This window comes from Desmodus rotundus, chromosome 7 (genome assembly GCF_022682495.2).
Source record: "Desmodus rotundus isolate HL8 chromosome 7, HLdesRot8A.1, whole genome shotgun sequence".
Lineage (NCBI taxonomy): Eukaryota > Metazoa > Chordata > Mammalia > Chiroptera > Phyllostomidae > Desmodus > Desmodus rotundus.
Window position 1 is genome coordinate 19,893,211 of NC_071393.1, and position 27,262 is coordinate 19,920,472.

At 53.8% G+C, this 27,262-nt stretch overlaps 1 protein-coding gene across 3 annotated transcripts in view; it reads right to left on the reverse strand.

Moving 5' to 3' along the window:
- Nucleotides 1-27,262, reverse strand: part of MED15 (mediator complex subunit 15) — a 52,307-nt gene that overhangs the window by 6,784 nt on the left and 18,261 nt on the right. The window contains exons 2-9 of one of the 3 annotated variants that reach the window (XM_024557235.3): nucleotides 25,367-25,454; nucleotides 18,925-18,976; nucleotides 17,182-17,211; nucleotides 15,470-15,682; nucleotides 11,288-11,532; nucleotides 9,913-10,239; nucleotides 8,631-8,738; nucleotides 3,236-3,355 (exon numbers count right to left, since the gene is read on the reverse strand). In XM_024557235.3, the coding sequence (XP_024413003.1) occupies nucleotides 3,236-3,355; nucleotides 8,631-8,738; nucleotides 9,913-10,239; nucleotides 11,288-11,532; nucleotides 15,470-15,682; nucleotides 17,182-17,211; nucleotides 18,925-18,976; nucleotides 25,367-25,454 (1,183 nt within the window). Of the gene's footprint in view, nucleotides 1-3,235; nucleotides 3,356-8,630; nucleotides 8,739-9,912; nucleotides 10,240-11,287; nucleotides 11,533-15,469; nucleotides 15,683-17,181; nucleotides 17,212-18,924; nucleotides 18,977-19,192; nucleotides 19,369-25,366; nucleotides 25,455-27,262 lie in introns of those variants that run through there. The other 2 variants (XM_045192725.3, XM_024557236.3) reach the window with 2 other exon arrangements.

Here is a 27,262-nt window from a genome sequence, read left to right on the forward strand (position 1 = left end):
CTGACCACCTGGGCCGCACCAGCTCCCCACCTGCCCAAGAGAAGTGCTTCTGCCTCTGCTCAAGCAGCTGTCCCTTCTAGAAGGTGTTCAGCTCTTGTCTGTAGCTTAAGGCTGGTGCTTCTCTGAAGCGGAACGAGGCACCTGCTGGCGTGAGGCCACTGCAGCGGGGAGGCCGCCGGACAGCTCACTTTCCACCGAAACGTCTGAAACCGTACGGGGCGGGCAAAAGTAGGTTTACAGTTGTGAGTACACAAAACACAGAGTTCATTCTTATGTTATTATTTATGAATTACTGTATTATTTTCCCTACGAACAACTGCAAACCTACTTTTTAAAAAAAGATTTTATTTTTTAGAGAGAGGGGAACGGAGGGAGAAAAAGAGGGAGAGAAACACTGATGTGAGAGAGAAACGCTGATCTCGCGCGCCCCCAACCAGGGACCTGGCCCGCAATCCGGGCACGTGCCCTGGCCGTGACTCACACCGGCGACCTTTGGTCAACAGGCACTCAAACCACTGAGCCACAGCAGCCAGGGCGTGCAAACCTACTTTTGCCCCACCGTGTATTTTTAGACACTCTCTCAGCACTCAGACCATGGGAAACAAGGCACAGTTCGCCCACAGCCTCTGCTTTTGGGTTTCCCCGGAGCCACCGACACGCACGGCTCCCGACACGCATGGCTCCCGACACGCACGGCTCCCGACATGCGCGGCTCCCGAGGCACGAGTCGGAGGATCTGAGACACGGTGAGGTCAACCTGCCCAGGCTGCGGGCGCAAGCTCAGCGGCTCTGCCGCTTCCCCAAGCCTACCTCTCGTGTCCAGCCCTGGGCTCCGCCGTTCTGGCCACTGTGACCATCACTCTCAAGCCTGCTAAGGGAAGCCCCCTGACCTCCGACATCCAATTCGGATCTCTTTGCACCTGACAGGTCCTCTGGAAAAATGCACAATTCCAGTTGGCAGCAAACATTACTCCTCACAGGTCTTCAGGACACCTCACCGGGCACCAGTGCTGGGAGGCCCCAGGCTGGAATGGGACGCAGTCACCCAAAGGCCCAAGTCAAGAAAAAACTGGCCTAGTAAGGCAGCGAACAAGAGTCACCCTGGTCTTCAGGTTCGCACCGGGTCCAGCTGGCCTCTGGGACAGAGGAGAACAAGACAGCCGTGCTCCCTCCGTTCCGTGACGAGCCCACTGGGGAGAGCTGCGCTCCAGCTCTGCATCTTTCACCTCTGGCACATTCTGCCACAGGCATGGGCGTGTCTATCCCAGCTACTGGAGAAGCCACAGAATGCTGCCCCTTCCAGGGGAGGGAGCTTGAGTGCCACCCCACCACCTGTACATCACACACAGGAAGTGAAAGCTCAGGGAACTGGCTGACTTTAGGTCACAGGGCTAACGGGAAGGGTGGGGCAGCCAGGCACCTCAGTGCCACCTGCGTCCCAGGGGAAGCAAGGACAAGTGGAAAGGGGGCCTCAGAAAGCAGATGGAAGGCAGGGTGGATGCAGAGAGCACACAAGGGGGAAGCGAACAGGTGGGCGGTGAGGCTGCACGGAAGCCTCAGGGGAGGCTGACGGCACCTCGCGCTGCCGCCCTCCTGGGACTGTCCGCACCTGTCGGATGTCCCCGGGACTGCCCCATGCTCCTGGCCTCCTGCACGCACTGTGTCCCCAGAGTCACTCTCCAGAGCAATGTGGGTCCCTCTGTGGAGCTGCCTGCTTACACCCACTAAGGGAGTGTTGGGACAGGAAGCCATGTCACCGCTGCACCCCCGCACTGGGGGAACTGTGGTCCGCGTGTGTCTGGCACAGAATCGTGCCTGGTTGCAGCCATTTCCACCTGTGAAGCACCCGTGCCCCAGCGTGCAGAGGCAGCAGGGGCCGGGGCTGGGAGAGAGGCGGAGATGAGGGAGCCCTGTCATTAGGAGGGCTGATGGCAGAAGAGCTGGCATTCTGTTCTGTCTGTTTTCTTGAACCCAATTTGTTGCCGAAGGTCCCAGGTAGGCACAGCAGGTGCTGAGCACAGCCCGCTGGGGGCTATGTGCTGCGGGGGCCGGGGGCAGATGGCAGACACACGACAGGCCGTATGCACGTGTCAAGGTCTTGGGGTGCCGGCTGCTGAGAGCTCAGGTGGGACCCCTACTGGGACAGCAGGGGAGGCTCCTAGCTACATTTCAATAAGACATTCTTGGAATAAGCTCTCTTTTCTCAGAAGGGACAGGATTAAAAATACACCAGCACAAAATCGCTGCACACCGATTCTGGAACCAGCTCTAGGGCCAGCTGAATGCCCAGGGTGTGCCTGGCCCCGTGTGTGGGGCAGGGGGCAGGGAAGGGCTACTATCTGCCAGGATTGTAGATGCATCTCCCTTACAACGGAAAAGGAATGCTAAAGATTTGGCAAATCTGAGGCTTTCGCAGCAAACCCACTAAAATGAAAAGAAAGTCCATAAGATAAGGAAACCTTATCTCCATTTTATTCTCAGACTCTTAGAATGGCGCCTGGCCCGTGGAATGCACGTGACTAGGTGTTACACAAAGATACCACGGAAGAATTCCAAATTTCCTCATCACGAAGAACCAGAAATTCACATCCCTGAAAAAGTGTGAGGTGCACAGAGGCCTTCCTCTACCTGGAAGGAGGGCGTGTGCGGTGAATTCTACGCTTAACACGGGAAACGCCGCGACAGCAGCGTGACAGCACGGCAGCGCGACAGCACGGCCCGCCAACTTTCCGCGTCCTCGGACTGACTAGCCTGGCAATCTGTGCTGCCACTAACTCCCCCGTGGGCCTGCCGAGCGCTTGAAGTGCAGCTGAACTGACTGTAACTTGAGGAAGTGAATTTTTAGTCTTACTTAACTTAATTAATTTAAATGTAAACAGCCACGTAGGGCTAGTGGCTACAGTATTAGACGGCACAGCCCTAGAAAGCAAAACTATTTGCTTAGCTTCTGCTTTGTTTGACCACAAAAATGACAACAGCATAACTATCTGAAATGCTAATATTAAAAAAAAATATTTTGTTCCCACATTCTCCAGAAAATGAAAACATCAGAACTATCCAAAACATGAAAACAAAAATAAGCCCAGATATTTACTCACATCCCCTCAAGAAATGAGCTGGGTCTGGCCTCACGGAAGCTTGGCCGGGCACTCTGAGAGCCCCTGCAAAGGGCCTCACGAAGGCGCTCAGAGGACCCCGAGCTTCCCAGGGGCCCTGGGCGCTGCCCCGTAAATACCTGTGCTGAGGGCTGTCCGCCCAAAGGGATGGAGCTGGCCTGGATGGCAGACACGGAGGTGGTGGGCGGGAACCGGGCTGTTACTTGCATCCCGCCTTGAGCCAAGGCCGCGGCGATCATCTTGAGGACAGAGGGACAACAGACAAGGTGATCACAACACAGAGACGCAGTGCGGGGGCAGGCAGAGAGGGGTGTGCAGACCCGTGACGAGGGTGAGGGGCCTTCCGGGGCTAGAGGCAGCCTGGTGTACATGTTCAAGCGCACAGCATCGAGACCCATCGAGACACTGCCAAGAGTGCGGCCCGCAGACCTTCCTATTCTGGGGGTTACCCTCCTTCAATAAGCTTCTGATCCGCTGATGTGCCCGCAGAGCCTTCCAGGCCAGACCTCAGGGGTCAGGGGTGGTGTTTCTGGGAGACCAGGCTCCTGGGACAGACTCGGGGAAAAGTACACTCCACCAAAGCGGGTTAGGGGGAGTCGGTTGTCATTGAACTGGAGACAGTGCCCTGGTCAGCTGGCCCACGGCACCTTCCCTCCCCAATATGCACTGCCTGATGAGAACACCGCCGAGGGCCTCAGCTCAAACCGTCCTCTCCTCCAGGAGTCTGAGTCTCTTCCGGGGAACTAGTTTATAACCAAACACAGGGGGAGGTCAGCAAGGGATGCCTGGGACTCTGCCTGAAGCCATGAGTTCATGAGAAGGTGCACCTCCCCCAACAACGTGGGCCAGCTGTGTCCCTAAATAAACAAGACGACTCCAGACCCCCGAATCCCAGCACACACTGGGACTGTTCCCCTCCTCAGCTCGTACTTTGATAGCATCCAGGCGGCACTGCTGTGAGTCCCAGCCTGGCTTGCACTGACGGGAGTCGGCGGTCTCCTGAGGCCTGGTCACTCACTCCGGGCTCTGAGCTGGGGGTGGAGAACAGGCCTGCGTGCACTCACAGCTCTTCAGATGAAATAAAACTGAAACAACGCAGGCCCTCAGAAAGGAAGTGGGAGGGTCCACGGAAAAACAAAACGGCTGTCCCAGGAGGCTGGGAGCCAGTCCGAGAGACTGAAGCAGCGTGACGGCCATTCAGTCCGTGCGGCGAGGTGTGCCAGGACAGAGCTCCGAAGCAGTGGGAAGGCCTGAGGGCCGACCTCTGGCATCACAAGTGTGCCCCACACTCACATCCACGGGTCGCATGCCGCAGGCACTGCAAGCTGGGGGTGACACGCAGTAGGAGATTCCAACCTGAACCTCCCAACAGCTGCGGGAATGGGGCCACCCGCACACAGGGCTGGAAGCAGACATTCCTGCAGCCACCCCAACAAAAGGACTACCTGGTGGTGGGGGATGAAGAAGCCATTCTGGTGTCTGCCAAACACAAGCACAGTCCTGAGGAGCCCATCACTCACCAGCCAATCAGACACAAAGTGGCACGTCGGTGAGCGCGTGAGGGCGGGAAGCCTCGGGAGAAATGTGGCTCTCCCCAAACCCGGGGTGGGGCCGAAAGCCCCTCTCTCCTGGTTGCGGCTCAGCCCATGGTCAGAGGGGGTAACAGCAAACAGTGTCTGTTTACAAGTGGCGGCGCACTGCATTTGGAGGGGCCCTACTGAGCCCAAGGGCCACTAAACAAGGCTCCCTCCAGAGAGAGAAAGGCCTGGAAGTAAGTCAGGTGGTGCAAGAGACTTGCAAGTTTTTTCCGAGAAAAAAAAAAAGTAATTAGGAATGAAAGCTTAACTCAAATTTGCTGCTGACTGGTTTTCTCCTGAGAACTCCTGGAGGAAAAGCACATCTTTTTTTAACCACAGGTTCTAATGAAAATACAACAGTAGTGTTTACTGGATCAGATGGGCCAGGCAGCGAACGCCCAGCAACTCACTCTCCCAGTCTCTCACATGATTGCCTTTCCCTGCCTCCCAATATCCACCCAGAAAGGGGTTCAGCCTCCATCCCGAAGGCTGTGGGCCTGGCTCCCCCGTGGTCACTGGGCAGGAGGGCCCAGAAGGAGGGGATCCATGCAAGGCACCACGTCAGGGAAGTACCTTTGATGGTGACTTTTATAACTGGAGAATTATAGTTAAGTTTCCATAAGCCAAAAGAATAGAATGTTAAAAGATAAAAACAGGGACTGTTTGGAAATGGAGACACATTCTGTTCTGGTTTTATCTGTAGTCACAGATAATATTTGGGAAAGAAACAGAAATTAGTGCAGCTACCCTGTGCACCCCAGTAAATCCCACTGCAGGGAAGGTGGCGCCAGCTTCCTCATTTACAGGAGGATGCGAGAGCCAGGCATACACACCCTATGTCCACCAATTTTCCTAGAACACCCAAACCCTGAACTCAGTCCCTGGCTGAGCCCCATGGAGCATCCAGCAAGGCCCCCCTTTCCTTCTCTGGGGGGCAGACTCGAGGGACAAGCCCCGGAGGCAGCCGGCTCAGGCCCAGTCTCTGCACTCCTTTCACGGAGCCAGCGATCGCCCCTGCGTGCAGCCGCTTAGGTGCGCAAAACTGCCGCGCGTGGCCACTGTGTCCTGATGCGTCCTGATGTGTGGCCACCTCACAGGAGTCCTGGCTTGTGTCTTTGACTTCTGGTGTATGATTGACTGATATAATTCAAGGACATCAAAGTGACTCAGTGACTCACTTCTGGGAAGCGTCAGGAAACAACCCACAACGTAGCCAGGCATCAGGACACACGTCGCTGGTAACAGCAAAACACTAAAAATAATTTCAGCATCCAAAAACAGGACAGTAATTAAGGTCAGAAGGATACATTCGTAAGAGGAACACTATCCATACAATAATGTTGACTGAGGGATTTTAATTACAGAACATTTTACTTCTATTTAACGTGACTAGGAAATAAGCTCCACAGAGCCCTGCGCATACCCTATGGCCGCAACTACGTGAAAACTAAGGATGCCGTACCGCTCTGCCCTGAAATACTTCCCTTTTTATGGCTCTCTCAACTACTTTCTATTTTTAGTCACCACATATTTTTACAAGTTTTTGGGTCAGAGTATCTCTTGCCTTGTCTTGTCTACTGTGCCAACCCGGATGCAAAGGAAGGCTGTGAGTCCAGTGATGCCCCACCCGCCGGAGAGCTGGACCCCCCCCCTTGGGGACCCCACTGCTAACAGAAAGCAGGGATGCCGGCCGACTGGCCACCATGAAAGGATGCAGCCTGTCACAGGCCCAGAGATGAACCAGCAGACCAGGGGCCAGGGACTGCCGAGGCCTGCATCTGGGCTGAGAGGCAGAGCACGAACACACGAACACGCACTCCCACACCCGGGCTTCAAGAACACTCCCTCTGCCGCCACGGCCAGCACCTAGGAGCCCTACCGCAGGCCACACAGTGCAGGGCGGGGCCCCCACCCACTCTGCCCGACGCCGGTCTGTGACACCTTGGAATGAGGTGGACATCGCTCCTAAAAAAACACTGGAGGCACATTCTTCGCAAAACCAAACCCACCCACAAGTACTCAAGTGGTGTTCTCCTTCACCCCCCAGCTACCAGAGTCCCACCTGAAAAGAGGCGCAGCTCCCCCTGAGCACTGCCTGCCAGCAGCCCTGTGTGCTCCACCCACAGGGAAGGAAGGTTCCTATGAATCAAGGTTACTCTAGAAGGGACTGAGCCCATGGCTGAGCCCACAGTCAAGCTCCCTGGACTGACACCTCCAGCAGAAGCAGGGGGCAGAGCAACTGCTGGGAAAAGCAGTGCCGAGCACGGGCTCACCACAGGGCACTGGGCGCACACAACTGCGTTTGCTTTTGGAAGGTGGTGAGACACCCGGGACGTTACAGGGAGTACACTTCCTTCAGCTGGAAGCCTGGGAATAAGCCAGCAGGATGGGCCCAGACCATCGGAAGTCATCAGCTGTTCCATGGCGGCTCGTTCCCAAACACCAAGGAAATGGAATGAAGAGGGAAGTTCTGCTTCAGAACAGCCCACTACAAAGTAAAAAGTGTCAAGCTTCTCACTTTCCTACGAGACCAGACCTGAGAACCAGAAGTTTCCATTAAGAATGGTCCTGGACAGAGGAGGGAGGGTCACAAAGTGGCCAGGGAAGTGGCTTCTGTGGGCTGGTGGGTCATGGTTCTAGACAGGTGCCACCTCCTTCTCTGCATGAGACACTGAGAGGGGGGAGTCCTAGGAAACCTGAGGACAAGCCCAGGACACACGTGGAAGCCGCAGAAATGAACTCCAACCTGGTCACAAGGGGAGCCGGCCCACCCCACCCAGCTCCAGATGTGAAGTCCAGGCTGTGTTTGGCACAAGACCATGTCTGGGCAAGCCGGTGACATAGGGAACTCTGGGCCCAGGTCATTTGTGCAGTGATCCTGGAGGCCGCTAGCTGGCTCAACTGTATCCAAACACCTCAGGCCCGTCCGCCAGCAAGTTTCTCCTCGGGCAACTTCCCGCGACTCCAGCAGTGCAGCCAGGACCAGGAAAGACTGCTTCTGAGCCAATACCCACAGGGAAATGTCGCCCCACACTGAAGGAACACACCAATCCCAGAGTGCTCGACACGTGGCCCCGTGCACCAGCAGGGAGCTCGGCGCACGCACTCACAGATAACAAGTGGGACCGGAAGGCAGCATGGCACTGGGTGGCTGTAGTCTCAGCACACCTACCAGCATGTCTGCTCCATCTAAAGCCAACACTCCCTTCAGGGCCCGATCAGCGCCCCTCCCGCGGGGCGGAGACAGGAGAACCCAGGCCCCAGACTGCATGTCTAAGCTCCAGCACAGGGCAAGGGGGTGTATCTAGGGAGAAGTCATAGGGCCAATCTCCAACCCCAGGGACCAACACAAATCTCCCTCTACTAGGAAAGGTGGCACGAGGCCTCCCCCACCCCACTGACACATAACACACAGAGGGCAGACGTGGGGGGCCTCAGCTACACTTCCCAGCACAGGGGGTGAGTACCAGAGGTCGGCCAGGCAGGGGACCACAGCAGAAGCCCGCGCTGTCAGCTGGAGCCAGACACTGCCATTGCCATTCTCATGCTTTTCCCAGTTTCTAGAGAGCTACTGTCCACTCCCTGCCAGCCCCGTACTCAGGGCTGAGGCAAGCACGGGACTGCAATGCTCCCCTCTCCAATGAGTGGTCTCAGAAGGAAAGAGGTAATAAAGGACATCGGAGGAGAGCTGGGAATGACATGTGCAGCTGGGGGACCGAGATATGATCAAGCAGAGCTGGCTACCCCATGACCACAGGGACCAGCTTCAGGAAAGCCGTTGTCGCACAAAGTGCCAGGGGAAGAGGAGCCCCATGCTTTACCAACCTGGCCCCCGATCCAACCAGGACCCTGGCCACATTGCACGGAAATCCAGCTCCATTCCCAAGTGGACATGCACCTGCTAGCAACTACAGCTCTCGGCTCTGACGGCCCTCACCTGGACTCCGGAACCCACTATCTGGGGGGCCTGAGCTGCCGGCACCGCTGTCTGCTGCTGCACCTGGGGCTGCGCCTGTGGCTGCTGCACCACCATCGGAGGACGGACCTGAAGGAAGAAGGGAGAATGCAGTTTGGAGCCACAGAGAGCAGAGCACCCACTATCTCTGGGGGAGCTTTGAATCTCGAAGCTTTTCGTGAGAAGGAGGATGGGATCATTATGACTTTGCTGGGTATGTCACCTTACTGGCCGTTCTTTATGCCCTAGCCCATCAGGAATGTCCCATATCAGCCTGGCTCTGAGTTGGCACAGCTGAGCCGCCTCTTCTAACTCTGGTGAGAAGTGCAGCCTTCCCACTGAGATGTCATCGTCAGCTACCACTGCAAGCAAATCGGTGGCCCCAACTGCACAGCCCAGTCTGCTCAACCTCTGGGCCAAGCACACTAACAGTCTACAAGAGTCCCACTTGGAGCCCTGATGCCTCAGAGGAAGCCAGGGTGGCTGGCCAGCCAGCAGCAGGGTGGCTCCCAGGTGACAGGTGTGCTCACACCTGCTCCTCACAACAATCGCTAGCTTTTCAGCCTGTCCCTGCGGGACTCCTATTCACCTACCACTCGGTTCAAGCCTGGTCTGTCCCTACTCCATTCAATGAATCACAAATAGAAAAGGCCACGAAAACCAAGGAAGTGAGCCAAAAAAATAAATAACCCCACCCCCGGCAAAAACGTGAAAATGGCCCCTTGATGCAGCTACTCCTAAATTGGTGACAATATGCTGTCATCTGTGTAAATGTCACTGATTGAATCTGCTTTGAAAGAGATACCTAATGAGAAAGTAACATTTTAGATTAATATCCCGCTAAGAAATATGGTAATGACAGGAATCTTTGATCAGGAGCTCTGAGCAGCTAAGCAAATCACCGGGGACGCTCAGTGGAGGCGACATGTCCTCCCCACAGTGCGAGTGCACGCGCTCTGTCTGCATAGCCATCCATGACGCTAAAATGGCCACGGCCACCACTGAAAGGGGCCATGCTGCTTGGAAGACAAATCGCTTCCCCAGGGGCAGGGCACCCTCCGTGCAGCACACAGGAGCTCTTGGAATGCACACTCCCTCCTGAGAGAGAAGGGGAGGCCAGCACGGGCAACAGCCACCCGAGTCCTGGTACTTGAAGAGAAGACGTGCCGTTTACAGCTAAGGATCCCCGGAAACTGCTCACGACCACCAGCTGTATGCGATACGAGAGAAGAGCTATGACCCACCATGAGTCACGGGTACTCACGAGTTTCAGCTGTGGCTGGGAGTACAGCATCTGCCCAGGGAGGGCTGGAGCCTGCGACACCAAAGGCTGGGTCTGTGACTGTGGCGGGAGCTGCGATGGTTGGTTCTGAGCGACTGGTGGTTGCTGGGGCTGCGGCTGGGGCTGATGGTGCTGTGGGTGATGCATCTGCTGTAGCTGCTGAGGCAGGGCCTGGGAGAGGGGAGGCTGTGGCTGCTGCATTGGTGGCTGCTGTATTGGCGGCTGGGCCTGCAAAGCCTGCTGCTGCTGCTGCTGCTGCTGCAGCTGCAACTGTGCCATCCTCTGTAGCTGCTGCTGCTGCTGCTGTATCTAGGGGCAGAACAAGCAGCACTCCGTCACCACATCAGCCTCTGGGCCCTGTGCCAGCCTTGCCCCCGGGAAGCCTGCCCTCACATGGGGCAGAGGGAGCACTTCCCACAGAAGGACATGGAGGACACACACCCTGGACATCAGATGCTGGTCCACCCCTAGGCCTGGGAGGATGAAAGAAGATTCAAGGGAAGTCTCAGGAGGGTTTCATAAGGGGTTAACATATGGGTGCAACTCCATGGAAACTGGGATAAATGCTCAGGTGCTGCAGATCTCTGAAGGCACCCCGGTGATGCTGCTTGGTCCCCTACAGTGGTCAACAGTACAAGCCTCACAAAGATGGCCAATGTCTGCTTTTCAGGATGAGGATGAAAAGTGGGACTGAAGATTCCCTGGTGGCTCTGGGAGAGAAGCCTCCAAGATCCAGGAGGGTGGCCACTGGGAAAAGGAGTCAGCGAGCCAGGGCCTGGAGGAGGTGGAAAAGGGGAGAAGTCCCCTCAGAGACTCTCTCCCTCAACCAAGAGCGGACATAACAATAGGTGCTTAACACATCTGGATGCTGACTGCAAGCCACGGGAGGAGAAAGTGTTTTCCTAGAAGCAGGCTTCTCGTTGACATTGATTGCCACGACCCTGCAGGCCACCAGAGGGAGGCCGATCAGTGCCGCATCCGGACAGCAAACAATCCCAGAGATGGCTCAAGCCTTCCTGCATCTTGGCGTGTTCTTCTCACTTCTTGACTCACTTAACTCCTACATGAATCACTTGAACCTGGAGCCTCCACTGAGTCAGCCCCCAGCACACAGTAGGCCTGCAGCTAGACACCCAAGCCTGGCAGAGAGGCTCTCCTTGTGCAATCACAGCCCTCTCATACCAAGTCAGGGCCTATTTCTCCTCCATGTCCCAGGCTCTGTGGAGAGCCCATGAAGAAGGAAGCTGAGGCACCAGGGGTCAGGAGGACCTGCGGCTGGCTCTGGGCCCCCGCACCCAGCATAGTGGCTGGTATGTGTCCAGGGCTCAAATGTCACAGGAGGGAGAGCACCTGGTACCTGTTGCTGGTTTTGATGTTGCAATTTAATCAGGTGCTGCTGCTGCTGCTGCTGCTGTTGAAGCTGCTGCTGCTGCTGCACCACTGCCTGGAACTGCTGCTGCATAGCATTCTGCTGAGCCTGGAACTGCTGCTGCTGCTGCTGCTGCTGCTGTTGCTGCTGCTGCTGTAACGCCACCTGCTGCTGCTGGAACTGTTGCTGCTGCTGCTGCTGCTGCAATGCCACCTGCTGAAGCTGCAGCTGGGCTGGACACAAGACCTAGGAATCAGGGCCACTGGTACGAGGCAAGCACAAGGCAAAGGCCCATTTCCCAGCACTGTGCACTCAGGTAGGGTGGTGAGACCACCTGCGGCCCTGCCCTCTGCCGGGATTGAACAGATGTGATGGGAGCAGTATTCATGTTGATTATGGAACGTACTATTACGAACTGCTCTATAATAATAAGGAAAAAAGAAAAGGGCTAAGTCTTGGACGGCCGAAAGGCCCAGCCTCTTCTGACCGATCATCTACTTTCTGTCTGTATGGATTCGTCTATTCTGGGCATTTCGAATTAATGGAACCTCACAATATGTGGTCTTTGTGACTGGCTTCTTTTCCTTGGCGTACTTACAAGGTTTGCCCATGCTCTAGATGCATCAATATTTCATTTGTTCTTTTTCTAAAAACCTTCCTGATATTTTCTTTTCTTATTTTTTAAAGATTTTATTTATGTATTTTTAGAGAGAGGGCAAGGGAGGGAGAAACAGAAAGAGAGAAACATCAATGTCTGGTTGCCTCTCAAGTGGCCCCTACTGGGGACCCAGCCCACAACCCAGGCATGTGCCCTGACTGGGAATCGAACCTGCGACCCTTTGGTTTGCAGGCTGGTGCTCCATCCACTGAGACACACCAGCCAGGGCTGGAGCAGTTTCTTTTGGAGCGGTGAAAAGGTTCTAAAGTTGATTGTGGTGATGGTTGCACAACTCTGTGAATATACTCGACACTACCAGAAGTTTCACTTTAAATGGGTAAACTATATGGTACGCATACTACACCTCAATAAAGCTGTTATAAAAAAAGAATGCAGAGAGATCCTTTCTACACTTTGACCAATTTCCACCTAAGGAAACTCCTATTTTTCATGTCCTCTTCTCTGTGCTACATTCTACATAATTTCTTTAAATGTAGCTTCTGGTTCACAAATTCTTTCTTCATCTGTATCTTTTTTACTTTTTTTTTTTAGTTCCAGAGAGAGGAGGGGGAGAGAGAGAAACATCGATCCGGTGCCTCCTGTATGCTCTCCGACAAGGGATTGGGGCCCAAACCCGCAACCTAGACACGTGCCCTGACCGGGAATTGCACCTGCGACCTTTTGGTTCACGGGACAACACTCCAACCAACTGAGCCACACCAGCCATGGCGTTTCTTCAGCTATATCTAACGCACTGCTCATTCACCCATACTTTCTTCTTTCAATAATTTTTCTTCTCAATTTCTACGACTCCTGTTTGGTTCCTTTTCAGACCTGGCTGGGCACTCCTGATAGTGTATCCCAGTGCTTGTTCATTTCCAAGTCTGTCCTTTATTTCGTTAAGCACGCCCAGCCCACATCTCACAGCTGCTATGTGTGCGGTCCCTGGGCGTTTCCACATCTGCTTATTGTTTCTGCTCCTCTGCAGGGTGTCTTTGCTTCCTTTCATGCTGCTGATCTTTGATTGTGCGCTTGACCTTAACGGCAACTCCCACAGTCCTAATCTTGGAAGTATTCTCCAATCTGCCCTTGCTTCCCGGGGAGCTAGGGGTGCCAAGGGCCTCAGCACGCATCCTGCTGGATGAAGGGACCCCAGGCTTGCTTTCCCCCATCTTGCAGTGGGCCAACGTGCCGCAAGGCAAAGAGTGCCCCCTACCTTCTGCGAGCTCAGCAATCCAGAATGGAGCCTACCCAGGATCTAGTTAGCCAGAAGGAGGAGGGTTCCTCAGCACCCAGTCTGTCAACCAGCCAGAAACAGCACTTCTTCTTTCAAAGTCAGGTTTGCACACACATGGTGTAAAATTCATTGAGGAACAAAAATGTACAGAGTGACAGGTGAGTCTCACTCCAACCGTTTACCCAAATCCTCCACAGCCTCGTCTACAGTCAGAGTATTTCCTGTGACTAACCTGGGCCACTGAGAGACCAGCACAGTACGCCCCGCCCCGCCCTGCCCTTTGACAGCCCTGGCTAAACCTCTGACTAGGCCCTTCCCTCTGGGGACACTGGATTAAGGCCTGAAGTGGGATTTGGAAAAAATGTCAGAAAGGGATAGCAAAGGCCCAGGGGACCATGACAACTGTTTTAGGTAGATCAGGCCGGCAAGAGGTCAAAGGCAGGGAAGGAGGGTCTGTGAGAGAGGCAGCAGCAGGGCAAGAAAGTAGAGAACCCACTTCAACCTTCCTCTGGTGCCACACAGGAGACCAGGTCCCTCAGAACCTGAAAACAGGATGTGGGTCAAGGTCAGACTGGGGAGGGTGCGGGCAGGATACCAAAGCTTTTGCCACTGAACTGACAAATAAAGTCTGAGGTGTGAGCCTGCGAGACAAATCATGCGAACATTCTAAACTCATATATTTTAAAACTATTTTTTGTTATAAAATATCAGTTTGTGATAAAAGAAGTTCAACCAGTATGCCAGAGTATAATGTAAAGAGCCAGGGCCAGCACCTCTCCTGCACGTTCTTCCATAAGCTACCCTGTATGTGTATCAGGTGTGCTGATAAGACAAAAGGGGACAAAGGAGCTCGAGATGAAGATCTGAGTGAAGGGCTGAGTCTGACCACAGGACATCAGTAAGGAGAAGAGAAGGAAGACCCAAAGAGGAAGGGGAAGGCCGGGGACGGAAGGCTCCAGTGTACGAGTGGGCAGGAAGGGGGGCACATGTGGCATCTGAGAAGAGCAAGGCAACGCTAACCCAGCACTCAGGGTCAAGCAGCTTGGGTGTGACCCCAGCTCTAAGCCGTATGGGCAAAGCAGAGGCAGTGACACTGCCCTCTTCACAGGGTTACTTTAAGGACTACACGACAAAAGTACATGGCAACACCACCACCTGTACACGAGTGTTCCCAACAGCTCTCTATCTCTAACAGCCCCAAACTGGAAACAACCCCAATGCCCTTCAAGGGTGAATGCGTAAGTAAACTTGGCACACTCAGCCCACGGACACCGCTCCGCAACCCACAGGAACAAGTCAGTGATACAACTTGGAGGATCTCAAGGGCATTAAGCTGAGAGGAAAACACCAGTGTCAAAAACGTCAGACATTGTAGGGCTGGAGGGCAAGTGTGATTGGCAGGAGGCACACGATGCTTGGTGGTGGTGATGTAACAGCTCTGCACATTGACTGTGGGGACGGCTACTCAAGTCCACACGGTAAGATCTCGCGGAACCGCACACGCGTCAGTGCACGCAGGAGAATGCATATAAAAGCCGGTGCCATCTCAATAGTCCACCTGAGTTGACAAAGTGTCCCCATGTTCACTTCTCAGTTTTGATGATGTACTAAGATTATTATCGTTGGGGAAACTGGGTGAAGGGCACGTGGGAACTCTGTGCTATTCTGCAACTTCCTGTGACTCAAAGTATTTCAAAAATAAAATGTTCTACAAGGGGGAAAAAAGTGCTGAAGGCTTTGCAGTCCTGAAGTACATTCAAAGTACTGAATAAATATTTATGAGAATCAAAGGTCCATCAAAACAGGCCCTGGAAGGAAGAGGGACACCTGTGCTGTAGTCCAGCTTCTAGAAGGGGCAGCTGAGAGCAGAAGACAAGGGGCCGTGTCCTACAGGGAAGTGCAAAGAGGCTCCTGAGACCGGAGCAGTCCCGGGGTTGTGGGTTGCTAACAGCACTTCATGGCCAAGAACAATGTGAGATATAACTGTTTCCGTTACGGCTACAAAATACAACCCCTTGGATGGAGCCCCAGGCCACCTCACCTCCTCCAAGTGCTCCACTCCCGCCCAGGGGTAGAGAGAGGGCCTCAGTGTCACTTAACTCTTCTGGTAGCTGACAGAAGGCTTGGAGACTTTCCTCTCCATACCAACGAAGATAAAAAGACAGAGCTTCTGGAAGCTTCTCCATGACTTTCAGGGTACCATCTTAAGCAAAGGAGTAAAATATGTGTGGCCTCCAAAGAAAGCGGCAGGTTCTCTGAGAGGCGCGGTACTCACTCTGTGGAGTTGCCGTAGACACAACAGCCATGCCGTGGGGGGCCATCCCTGAGGTGCCGGGGGGCGGCTGCCCAGACAGGGGCATCGGCTGACCCATGGCGCCAAGGCCTCCCATCCCGCCCAGCGACTGTCCTGGGCCCCGAGAAGGCATGCCGATTCCTGCCGCTCCTGCAGCGGGTCCGCCAGTCAGGCTCTGCAGTGCATTCATGGGGTCTGTGGGAACAGCGGGCACAACGTCTCGGGGAAGCGCCCACTGGACCGGCGAGGCTCGGAAAGTTGTGAGGCCTCCCGGAGCACACGCTTCCTAGCGGCCTCCAGGCTCGGCTCCCTCAAAGTCCCAACTGGTGAGAGGCCAGAGTCCTGGAAGCCTCACCAACTGCTGTCACACCCTACAGGGCAGGACACCTTGTGTGTTTTTTACTGCTTCTAGAGCCCTCCTGGGCAGGAAGCATGTCCCACACTCCTAGTCTGGCCCATGCCAGGGTCCTAATGTTGAAGGACAAACTTGCCCTCCAGGGAAGGTGGCGGCCCCCACCCCTTCTGGCTGTACAACCATTCCCACTGGGTGAGCACACAAAGGCCCTTCTCCAAGTAAACAAGAACATGGGGTTGGGGGCGGGGAGGAGGGGCAGGCAGATGTTTTCCAGGGAGGTCACAGTCTACTTGCACACCAGGAGGCCACCTCTGCTAATCTGCGGAACCCCACTGAGGAACAGTTCTCAGGCACACTCCTCCATCCAGGGCACCATCCCAGCGCAAGCAAAGGTGCGAGGGAGAGGCCCACACAGCACCCGGGAGCACCATGGCACTTGCCAAGCCCCCCAGGTCTGCAGGCTCAGCTCTGTGATGAATGCTGAACTGGGACATGGACTCTGATGCTCTCCTCGGTGTGGGCTCGTGACAAACGGCTCACTGCAGGGAGGCATGGCCTGGCCTGGGCACCTTGCTAAAGAACTGGGTGCCCAAGGAGCCTAGCTCCAATGCCGAGAGCCCAGACGTCCTCCTGGTCATGCACTCTGACCCCACCAGGCCCCCAGTTGGCTGAGAACCACTACACATGCAAAGAGACCCTGAGGGGAGAGAGGGCATACACGGTCGGGTGCAATTAGCTCAGCTGAGGCCAGCATGGGCGTTTGGCATGTATCCCTACGGCAGGCTGGCTCCCTTCCTGACAGGTTGGGGTTTATTTGGCCATTTCAGACCTAAATTCCTTCACTGGCAGCTCAGTCAGTGAAACCAAGGCTGAATCATCAAACAGCATTTTCCTTATGTGTGATAAAGTCTTGAAATTAAAAAATAAAGAATAATAATTTTTAACTAACAAAGAAACTTCATAACTTCAGAAAGATAATTCTTTCTTAACTACTATATGCGGTTATACTGAATATACCATAGTAGTTCTCTCCCAGAGAGCTCAAAATTTTAGCTTATGTCTCAATGACTATGTGAGTTTTTATAATCTTTTTGCTGGGCAAAAACCGTATTTAAATGAAATGCAACGGGGCAGCATCATCTCACGGGCACAGGAAGAGGAAGACGGGGAGTGTGGCGCACAGCACCACGATTCTCACAGCCAGCCAGAGGTCTTCTCTCTGTGAACTTTGTCCTCTAATAGCAGCTTAACCCCCACATCCGTGACTTCGACAATCTCATTCCTGCTGCCCCAGGGCCAACGTTGGGAAAATTTGGATTCAAAAAGGAAAAATTCTTACCACTGACAGAAGCTTGAGATTTCTTGTTATCTATATTAAAAGAGAAAAAGTAAACAAAGTTTTACATAACCACATATTTCCATAGTAAGTCAGTTTCACAGGCATTTGCCCAGAGGTCATTTGCTAAAACTGAGCTGACCCTGCCTAGAAACTAGATAAAACAGACCCCAGGGCTTCTGCCTGTGTGTGTGTGTGTGTGTGTGTACACATATGTCCCACTCCTCGCAGCACTGATGCACAAGGAGGCTTCAGGGAAGAGGGTGCAGAACTGCCCATGTCAACCTGGGCCTCAGAGAACAGTCCCCAGGCGGAGGCTCATGAACCCTGGGACTGCGCTAGCTCTCCTTCCTTCCCAGGTCCGTGGTCCCAGGTCCGTGGTCTCAGCTCGTGCCCTGAGTGACAAACAGGAAAGCCATCGGGATCCAGGATGGGCCCAGAATGGTGCTGAGAACATGACACCTCCCTCGTCAGCCTACGCTGGTGAGGCAGCATCTCCACTTTCCAGAGGAAACTGAGGCTGGGCAGGGCAGGCGTGATGCCAAATCTAGCTGAGGTGGGAAACTGCGACACCAGTTCCACCCTCTCGTGAGGAACTGGCAAGACGGCTGTGGATGCCCTTGTCCACAGGGTTGTGTGTGCCAACGTGCCAGGGCCCCCTCCTGAACAGGCCAGCTCGGCCCCCACTGGCAGAGACTCTGCCAGGACAAACCAGGGTGGTTCATCCAGGCTGCTAATTCCCTAGGCTCCTCCTTCCATCTCCTCTTGTTCTATACTCCGTAGGACCTTCCCAAAGCCAGCAAGAACATGAAATCAAGTGAGGTTCACCCGGCTGGCAGTCCTGGTAAAAAGTCAGTGTGGAAAGAAGCAAACCCTGCTGGCCACACAGGGGTTCTGGGGTTCTCGCTTGGCCCAGGATCACTGACAGCGAATCTGCAGCTGCCTCTACAACCGGGGGAACAGCCACCGGACCTACCAAGTGCACACTCCCAGGACAGGTCTCGCCAGGGGCCCATCTCCCGCAGCAACACAGCTGCAGGCAGGCAGGAGGCGCTGCTGGCTGAAACCACAGCGTGCCCCACCAGCCCGTTTCCTTTCAAGGCTGCAGCCACCCAGGACCCCTCACTGTCTCCACTGAAGACCACCAGGACCCTGACCTTGGGATGCCATGACATTCACTTCTGAAGAGCCATGGCTACTGCTAGGCCTGGCTGACAGGGCCACAGCAGGACCCAGGGAATCAGAGGAGGAGGAATGTGGCAGGACCTGGGCATCCCTCACCACAGCAAGGAGCTGGAGGCAGGACTGAAGACGCCAGCCTCGGAAGCTTCCAGCCTGGCAGGAACACACTCTTAGGTCAGGCCTCTGTGGGTCAATAAAACCACCTATCAGGGAAAGAAGTTTCTATTCTGGGGTAAACTGCTTAAGGACTGCCTAGAAAGAAAAGCAACAGTCCTTTTTAAGAAGGAGATTAAATGGACGAACAAAAACAGCAGTCCAGTTTAAACCACTTTCGGCTAACATTTGCATTATGCCAAACTCAGCATTTTTGAGGCTGAGGCTCTGGGGCGGGGGAGGGGGGAATGGGAAATATGGAATCAGATGCAAAGCAACGAAGAAGTTTCCAGAAAGCAGGCGTTTCTACACAGACATTCTGAATCAGGCACTGTGGCCAAGTAAGTCTCTACCGCACTACAGGGCCACTTCTAGCAGCAATCCCAACCAGAAATGTAAAATTTTACTTACGAATGTCTCGAAAATGGATAATGAGCCTGGCCACGAGAGACAGGTATTCGTCCTAAAAGTAAAAACAGGAAGCAGTTTAATCCAAGATGAAGAAACGAAGCCGCTGCCTAGCCGCCCCTTCCCACCCCCCTGCTACCAGACTGAGGGCTCTTCCTGAACAGCCGCTGGGCTGGGCCTCCTCTGGAATCTCTCTCTCCGAGAGAAGCTGTCAGGGCTCAGCTACCGGAGGCCAGAAAAAGGCGCAGAGAAACAAAAACAAGAAGGGTACCAAGAGACTTCAAACTGCGGCTCCTTCCTCCCCGCTGCAAACGCTGAGCCAAGGGGGCCGAGCATGAGCTCAGGCGCCCCCCTTTTCACAAGCAGGTCCTGTGGGGACGAGGGGCTGTTCTAAGGTCACACGGCATTATCAGAAGTGGTCATGGGCGGGTCGCTTTTGTCTTTGCACTATTTGTATCGAAGTGCTTTCGCTTTTAATACCCAGCCTGTTGCTTTTTCACTGCTGACGTCACACTTACATGCAAATCTGGATGTGTGCCCCTGGCTGTGCTTTTTGGAGATCTGTGCTCATCTGAATTTACTGCACAGGCAAGGGAGAGGACACAGGGTCACTCAAGGGTGGCAGGTGAAGGCCACTGCCGAGGACCCTCTTTGTCCCAGCTGCTGTGTTTCTGGAACTGCCCAGCAGGGCCTGCCTTCCACCAATTGTACTCCTTGCAACCAAGGACACTCACTCCCGGGCGTTCCGGGGAAATCGCTACTGCAGGTTTGTCCTGTAGTCAACAAAGGGGTGTCTGAGTTCAATCTTATTTCGCAAGAGCTGAACCCCTTCCCCTCCTCAAAATGCCCATCCTTCCCCCAAGGCAGCCCCAAAGGTGCAAAGCCTGCACGCTCTGCCCCGCTCATGTGACCCTCCTCCTGCGTCACTGACAGTGAGAGCCCACTGGGCCGCAGACTGGAGAGACAACGCCCAGGACCCGGCCCCAGCCCCTGTGGTAGAACTGCCCGGGGCCCCATGCCTGGGAGCCCAGGGGCACACCGTGAGCCTCTGTTGTAAGAACGCCTCCAGGGAGGGAAACCAAATGAACGTGGTCCCATGTGAATGTGAAGCTGTAAGTGCACTTTCTAAGTCTTCACTCTCCCTTGTCTATCTCCAGACTTCACCCCATCACTTTTTTCCACCAGGTGAACCAACAGGGGAAACCATGAGGGGGCAAGGCCCAGGGGGAAGGCAGAGCTGGGGTGATAAGCACACCCACGGAGGCCAGTACAGAAAGAGGGAGAGTGAGGCTCTGCTGGAGTGAAGGGACACGTATGAGGTTGTCAACACCACCAATTTCCCACTGCCCCCACCGATTTCCAGCAGGAAAGATGATGTAATAGAAGTGAAGAGGCCACGGGTGCCAGGGCTCCTGTGTTTGGACCACCTGCGGAGGCTGCTTCTTGAAGGACAGCAGTCTGGTGAGTGAGCAGCAAGGTGGGGAGGGTGGGGGGGTGGTGTCTAAAGGAAGCTCAGGAAACAAGGTAGGTGGCCAGGTATGAGGTGAAAGGGACTGGGAGCTGCCAGGTCAAAATCTGTATCTGATGTCTTGTTAGGGCCTTGGACCACCTTCTAGATGGGTGATACCTTAAAAGAATTTGTGAAGTTTTCTTCACTTCCATAAAAGGTAAAACAAGAGCAAGCAGGTTTAAAAGGCAACCAGATACTTTTACGGAAGCACAAGATACAGTATATGGGGCTCAGGAGCATGTCCCCAAAGCCCTTCACATAGAACCAGGAGCGAGGGCTCAGAGCCAGGTCGGCAGATGCCACCATGCAGCAGTCCCAGCGCCACTCCCTGGCCCAGGGCAGGGACGCCAGCATGATCTGCTCCCGGCTGAGGCTACTCCACCAGTGGAGGCTCTCGGGACCAGACCCGTGTGAGGAGGCCTGAGGGGATGGGAGGGAAGGGGGGATGTGACCACCTGACAGAGAAATGGGTACAGGACACAATTAAGTCATACTGCGGCCAAGGGGCTTTCTTACGGGTTGAACACATCTCCGAAACTCTCGCAAAGGCTGGGTCACTCGGAAGCCATTGGGGGTGGAGCGCTGCAGGGCTGCTGCAAGCACTCCCTTCCGCAGGCACCCCGGGATCTGAAACCGCACCTCTCCAGAGATTTGCTGTACCTGCTTCACAGGGCTGACGTGAGGCCAAGTGCGCTCACACAGGCGAAGCACACAGAAAAGGGCCCTGCGAGGGGACATCACTTTAGAGGGAACAAGTGGGGTCTGGCCATTGGGCGGGGAGCCAGCCAATGACAAGTGGGGAGGACTTTACCTCGGGTTGGTAACACTCACACTGGAAGGATGAGCCCACACCAGGCAATTTGGCGAATTCTTTCAGACAAGTGTATTCTAGGTTCTCCTTGCCCTGGGCAGCCCATTAGCACATCATTTTCCTTCAGAACTGGACACTCTGGACCCGCCAGCCTGCCAGAGTTCCAAGGTTAGGTCAGCCCCTTTTCTATGGCCTCCTCCACTTCCCAGCCCCTACTGAAGTCCAGAAAAACAGAGAAATCACTCTTCCCCATCCTTTTCCCTGCCGTGGGGTCTCCCCTTTTAAATTCTTCTATAGTCACTCTAATGGGGTTGCATGAGGGTAACAAGCACGCCAGACACCACTGCCCTCCCAATTCCCACCTGTGAAGGGCCGCACCGACTGGTGTGCGGCTCCCTGAGGCACTTGAACAGGGGTGAAAAGCTGGGCACCAGACCACAGTGCCTAAGCGGTGTGTCTGTCACCGTAAAAAAGGTTCCAACACCTCTTATAATATCTCTCCCAAACAGGGCCTCATCTTGGAGTTAGGGATTCACAACAGAAGCAGCTCAAACACAGGACGTGGGACTGAAATTGCTGAGGTCCAGTGTGTGGGCTGCAGAGAGGCAAAGGCTAAGATGGTGGGGGAAGTGCTGCCTGCTGGATGCTCACTTCGGGATATTAGGCTGGCTCACTGCCCCACTGCCATGAGTCTCCATGGCAGCCAGTCTCTGAGACGGCTGCTGACAATCACTGGCCTCTGTACCCTCCTGCTGCTGCTCGCATCAAAAGGTGGAGGCAATTCCCACTCCCCTGAAACTGCACCGGCCTTCGGGCCTGCTGTACCCATGCAATGTTCTAGGACTTCCGAGGACAGGCAACCTCCACTTCCTACTCCCTGGAAGCCAGTTGCCGTGCAGTAAGAAGCCCAGCCTATGCTGCTGGAGACACGACGTGGAGGGAAAACCAACATGCAGACACGGGAGTGAAGCCTTCTGGACCATCTGGCCCACACAGCTGCCAGCCAGATGCAGCTACATGAGAGGTCACAAGTGATACCAGTGGAATGCCAGACAGGCAACTCCAACTGCCCCAATTCCTGACGCACGGAATCAGAAGAATTGACTCACTGCTTTAGACTACTAAGTTTTGGGGTAGTTCCATATGAAGCAATATATAACAAACAGTACTGAACCGACAAGTTCAGCATTTCATAAGTTGACATAGCTCCATGAGCCCTCATCAAAGTTCTTTTAATTATAATACAAATTAACAAAAACAATAGAAACATCATCCCATCCCCCAAATATTTGCAAATGATATATCTAATAAGAGACTCGTATCCCAAATACATAAAGAACTCTAACAGTCTAACAATAAAAAGACCAAGAACCCAATATTACAATGGGCAAAGGATTTGAATAAACACGTCTCCAAAGAAGCTATGCAAATGGCCTACAGCACATGAAAAGATGCTGGTATCACTAGTCACCAGAGAAATGCAAATCAAAACCACAATGAGACACTCCTTCACACCCATTACAATAGCTGTAATGAAAAGACAAGCAACAAGCACCTGCGAAGAGCGGAAAAACTGGGGCCTCGTGCACTGCTGATGGGAATGTAAAATGATGCAGCTGCTTTGGAAAACTGTCTGACGGTTTCTCAAAAGGTTAAACATAGTTACCCTGTGGTCCAGCAGTTCCACTCCTAGGTACATATCCAAGGGAAATAAAATAAAAAACCTGTACGCAAATGACGACAGCAGCATTACTCACAACAGCCACAACTCGGAGACGACCCAAATGCCCATCAACTGAGTACATAGAATATGGCATGTCCATATGACGGAATATTAGTCGGCAATTGCAAGGAATAAAGTACATGCTACAACACGATTTAAGAATGAGCCTTGAAAATAATATGCTGAGTGAAAGAAATCAGTCACAAAAACATACAATGTATGGTTGCATTTACATGAAAAGTCAAAACAGTCAAATTCATAGCAACAAGAGGCAAGTAAGTGGTTGCTTAGGGCTAAGGGTCAAGGGAAAAGGGAGAGTAACAGAATGGATACAGAGTTTCTCTTTTTTTTAAACAAAAAGTTTTATTTATTTATTTTTAGAGAGAAGAAGGGAGGGAGAAAGAGAGGGAGAGAAACATCAACTTGCCTCTCCCACACACCCCGCTGAGGACCTGGCCGCAACCCAGGCATGTGCCCTCCGTGACTGGGAATCGAACCTGCAATCGTTTGGTTCGCAGGCTGGCACTCAATCCACTGAGCCACACCAGCCAGGGCTGGATATGGAGTTTCTCTTAGTAAACGTTCTAAAATTTAGATTGTGGTGCTGGGGGAACAACTCTGTGAGTATCCTAAAGACCACTGAACTGCACACTTTAAATGGGTGAGTTGTATAGTATATGAAGTAGATCTCAATAAAGTTGTTATAGGAAAAAATAAATGAACAAGAAAATGCGTATTATATATGCCCAGGGCACAGAGCCCTCCCTTGCACGTACATGTGCTCACAAATACACACTAATGTTCTCTGACCTTTAACACCAAACTGTACAGATAGATGGTTTCTGTTCTGGAACCTGCCTTTTCTAGCCAGTCATTTCTACCTTTCCACTTCACGAACCGTTCACCGCATCTCAGCACACGGACCGTGCTCAGGTTTCCCCACCTGACCTGTAGGTGACTTGCCAGTTGGTTTGTCCAACCAGTATCCAATCAAGCGCCATAAATACCGCCTGCTTTGAATTTGTGAATTTGTGATGCACAAGCGTGTCTCAGAGTTCCAACCCCGCGGCTCAGGCACCAGGTCTCAGAGTATACCCAGTCAGAGCATCGGGGCGGGGGACTGGAGGTTGGGAGCTATTGGGTGGCCAAAAAATTCATTTAGTGTTTTCTGTGTGATGGTTCTCATAGTGCTTAGTTGTCTTTAACTTCAACACAATTTTGTTAGACTGTATTGTGACAGCTGTCATATCAGCATGCATTTTTTTTTAAATACCAAAATTGGTAAATTTTCATGTAGCCAGTTTAATACTGAAGATGGAAGAAAATAAGCAACATTTTTGGCATATTATGCTTTATTATTTCAAGAAAGGTAAAAATAGAACTGAGATGCAAAAAATGATTTGTGCAGTATATGAAGAAGGTGCTGTGACTGATTGAATGTGTTAAAAGTTTACAAAGTATCTAGGTACTATTGACATTGTAGCCAAATGATTCTTTGCTGTGGGGCTGTCTCACACACTGGCAGATGGTTAGCAGCGCCCCGGCCTCTACCCACTAGAGGCCAATAGCGGGAGATAGCGGACATGCTCAAAATACCCAAGTCAGTAAACTTGTTGGTGAAAATGAAGAATGTGTCTTTCACTTTATGGAAAAAACATAACGAACTTTTTAGCCAACCCAGTACAAGGAGGACAGGGCAGGATGGTGCAGAACAAAAGCCCCAGGCATCAGCCCCACCTCGCACAAGCTGGGTAACCTTAGATAAGCAGCCTGGCTTCTTTGTGCCCGTTCTGCTTCATTTCTACTAACACAGCTCTGCCCGGGAAAGTGCACATATGGGGGGAGGTGGTCAGCCCAGGAGGGTGCTCACAGATCGGAAATCCTCCCCAGCTACTCCACCAGTGATATTCCTCTGCCTGGTTCCTTGATCAAGGCCTCAATCTCCACTAGCACCACCTTCATCCCTGAACAAAAGGGGACAGGAATTCTTCTGGGTCCACATGTCAGGGCCCTGTGGGGCTTAGGTGAAGACCCCCTGGTAGGGCTGACACTGAGGCAAGAGCCAAAGCGCTCATTCCCTCTTCAGGAGCAGCGGGGGCCTTAGTGAACACCCTGCAGGATTTGTGGGTGCCAACCACGAATGGAGGACACATGTAGTGCAGTCTGGGGTCAGACGGGGGGCCTGCACCCCGGGAGTCCACCCAGCAACCTCCCTGCACCTACTCCGTGGACCCAGGGGAAGACCCACGGAGTGCTGCAGGCAAAGCTGGTAGTGCTTATGGCCAATCAGTGGGCAGCCACCCTATCCCCACTCCCAAGGCAGAGGGGCTTCCAGGTCTGCATCACACCCTGCCTCTCTGGAGTCTCGCTGCCACAGGCTCCGTGCCCAGCGGGGTCTTACCCGGGTCTTGGCCTTCAGGAATACATGGCTCTCCATTTCCTTGCTGGATTTACTATGGGCCACACCAGCTTTTCTCATGGCGTCCTCGCTGAAAGACAGAAAAAGAGGAGATGCTGACACACCTATGAGTCTGCGCCGGCAGGGCTCCGGGCCAGAGGGCTCCTGAGTGGAAGGGGCCTGGCCCCCAGCACCCCGGCCTCACTGAGAGCCCGGAGAGGCAACACGGGAGGGCGCTCAGCAAAGTGATGAAAGGTGGCTGTGCACGGTAATGAGAGGGCAGGGTCACAGAAGGAAAGGTGGTCTCCACGAAACAAACAGCCACCACCAGCCCAAGGGGGCAGAGGGGCCAGGGCCTAGGGATAACTCACCACCAGCACAAAATCAAGGGCACATTGGAAGGCTGAGGGGCCGGCCGGCCTCTATTTCCTGCTCTCTGAATGGTCTTGGTCCCCACCCGACTCTGGTATTAAAAGCAATGGGATCCCAGCTCCACTCTCCTTCTCTGACAAGTCATCTCTCAGTCCCCTCAAGGCCAAGGGGGGTGTATGCAGGTTCTCCAGATGGGAGCCAGGAGACCGACCGCACACGAGGAAAACATCTGAGAAGCACGCCTGCCGATACATGCACAACGGAAGATGAAGCCCGGTCACACACTTAAACCACGTCAACGCTCCACCGCGGTACAGCCACGCCCATAGCATAGCTGGTACAGCATAGCTGGGCTTGAGCTCCCCTGGATCGGCAGCACCCACATCTGTGCGCCCACACACGGATGAGAACACACGTGCGTTTGTTAGACAGGAAGGGGCATCTCAGGCCTGGCCCCGCTGCTCACAGACTGTTTTCTTCCCTACAGAACGGGTCTCCCTGCCCATCTCCCCAGCCCTGGGACTGTGGAAAAACACATGAACAAACGGGTCAGGGCTCTGCTGCCTCCCCCACATGAATCAAACAAGCCCAGTCCAGCTGCCGCTAGAAAGCCTTCCGACTGTTCCAAACAAAGAAACCCCAGGCGCTGACAGAGTGTGCACGTGGGGCTGCAGGATCAGATTTGTGATTCTTCAAGAAATCGCAGGAAGGAGGCCAAATGCTAAGAGATGGACAAATCTGCATTAATGTATGAAGGAAAATAATAAAATGACACTGACCCGCCACACTGCTGGATCACTCAGCCAACACAGGTGAGTTTAGGGTCCCTGCCCTCTGGCCACTTCCTCAAGCCTGCACAGGAGGCAGCACCGGGTTCCTGCTGGCAAAGCCCCTAAGGTGGAGCAGAGCATGCACAAGGGGGTGTATGCCAGGGACCACAAGAGAGCAGCTAGAGGAATGATGCAGGGAGAAAAGTCAAGGTCCGACACACAGGGAAGTGAGGCTGGCAGGCCAGGAGGACTCGGCACCCACATGAGGCAAGTACTCCTCACATGGCACCGAGAAATGGCACCTGAAAGGCTCTAAGTCACTGAACATTTCTGACAAGAGAAGTGACTGAGCAGACCTGTCTTCAGAAGGGTGCCTCACCTGTGCCCCCCCAGGAGAGGACCTGTTCCCCTGGCTACCTTCCGACAGCAGTGTGAGGCAAACCCTGCCACAGAGCCAGGGACCTACAGGGTGACCCAGAGCAGAGCAGTGGACGCGGCAAGAGGGCACTTGCTGGTCAGCAGGAGAGCCTGGACGCTGAGTGGCTGGGGAGTGGGGAGGCTGTGGGTAAAAGGTGGAGCCAGGAGCCACCATGTGAAGCACAGAGAGGAAGAGAGGGGTGCTGAGATCTCTGAAAGTGAGGTGTGGTTACACAGATGGGCTCTTTGCCCAAAAGCAGCTATCCCCAAGGGCTTGACCAGGCTCCTGGCTGGCTGAAAGCTGTTCCCCCGAGCTACTGGCTGCCCATCGTTTATAGGG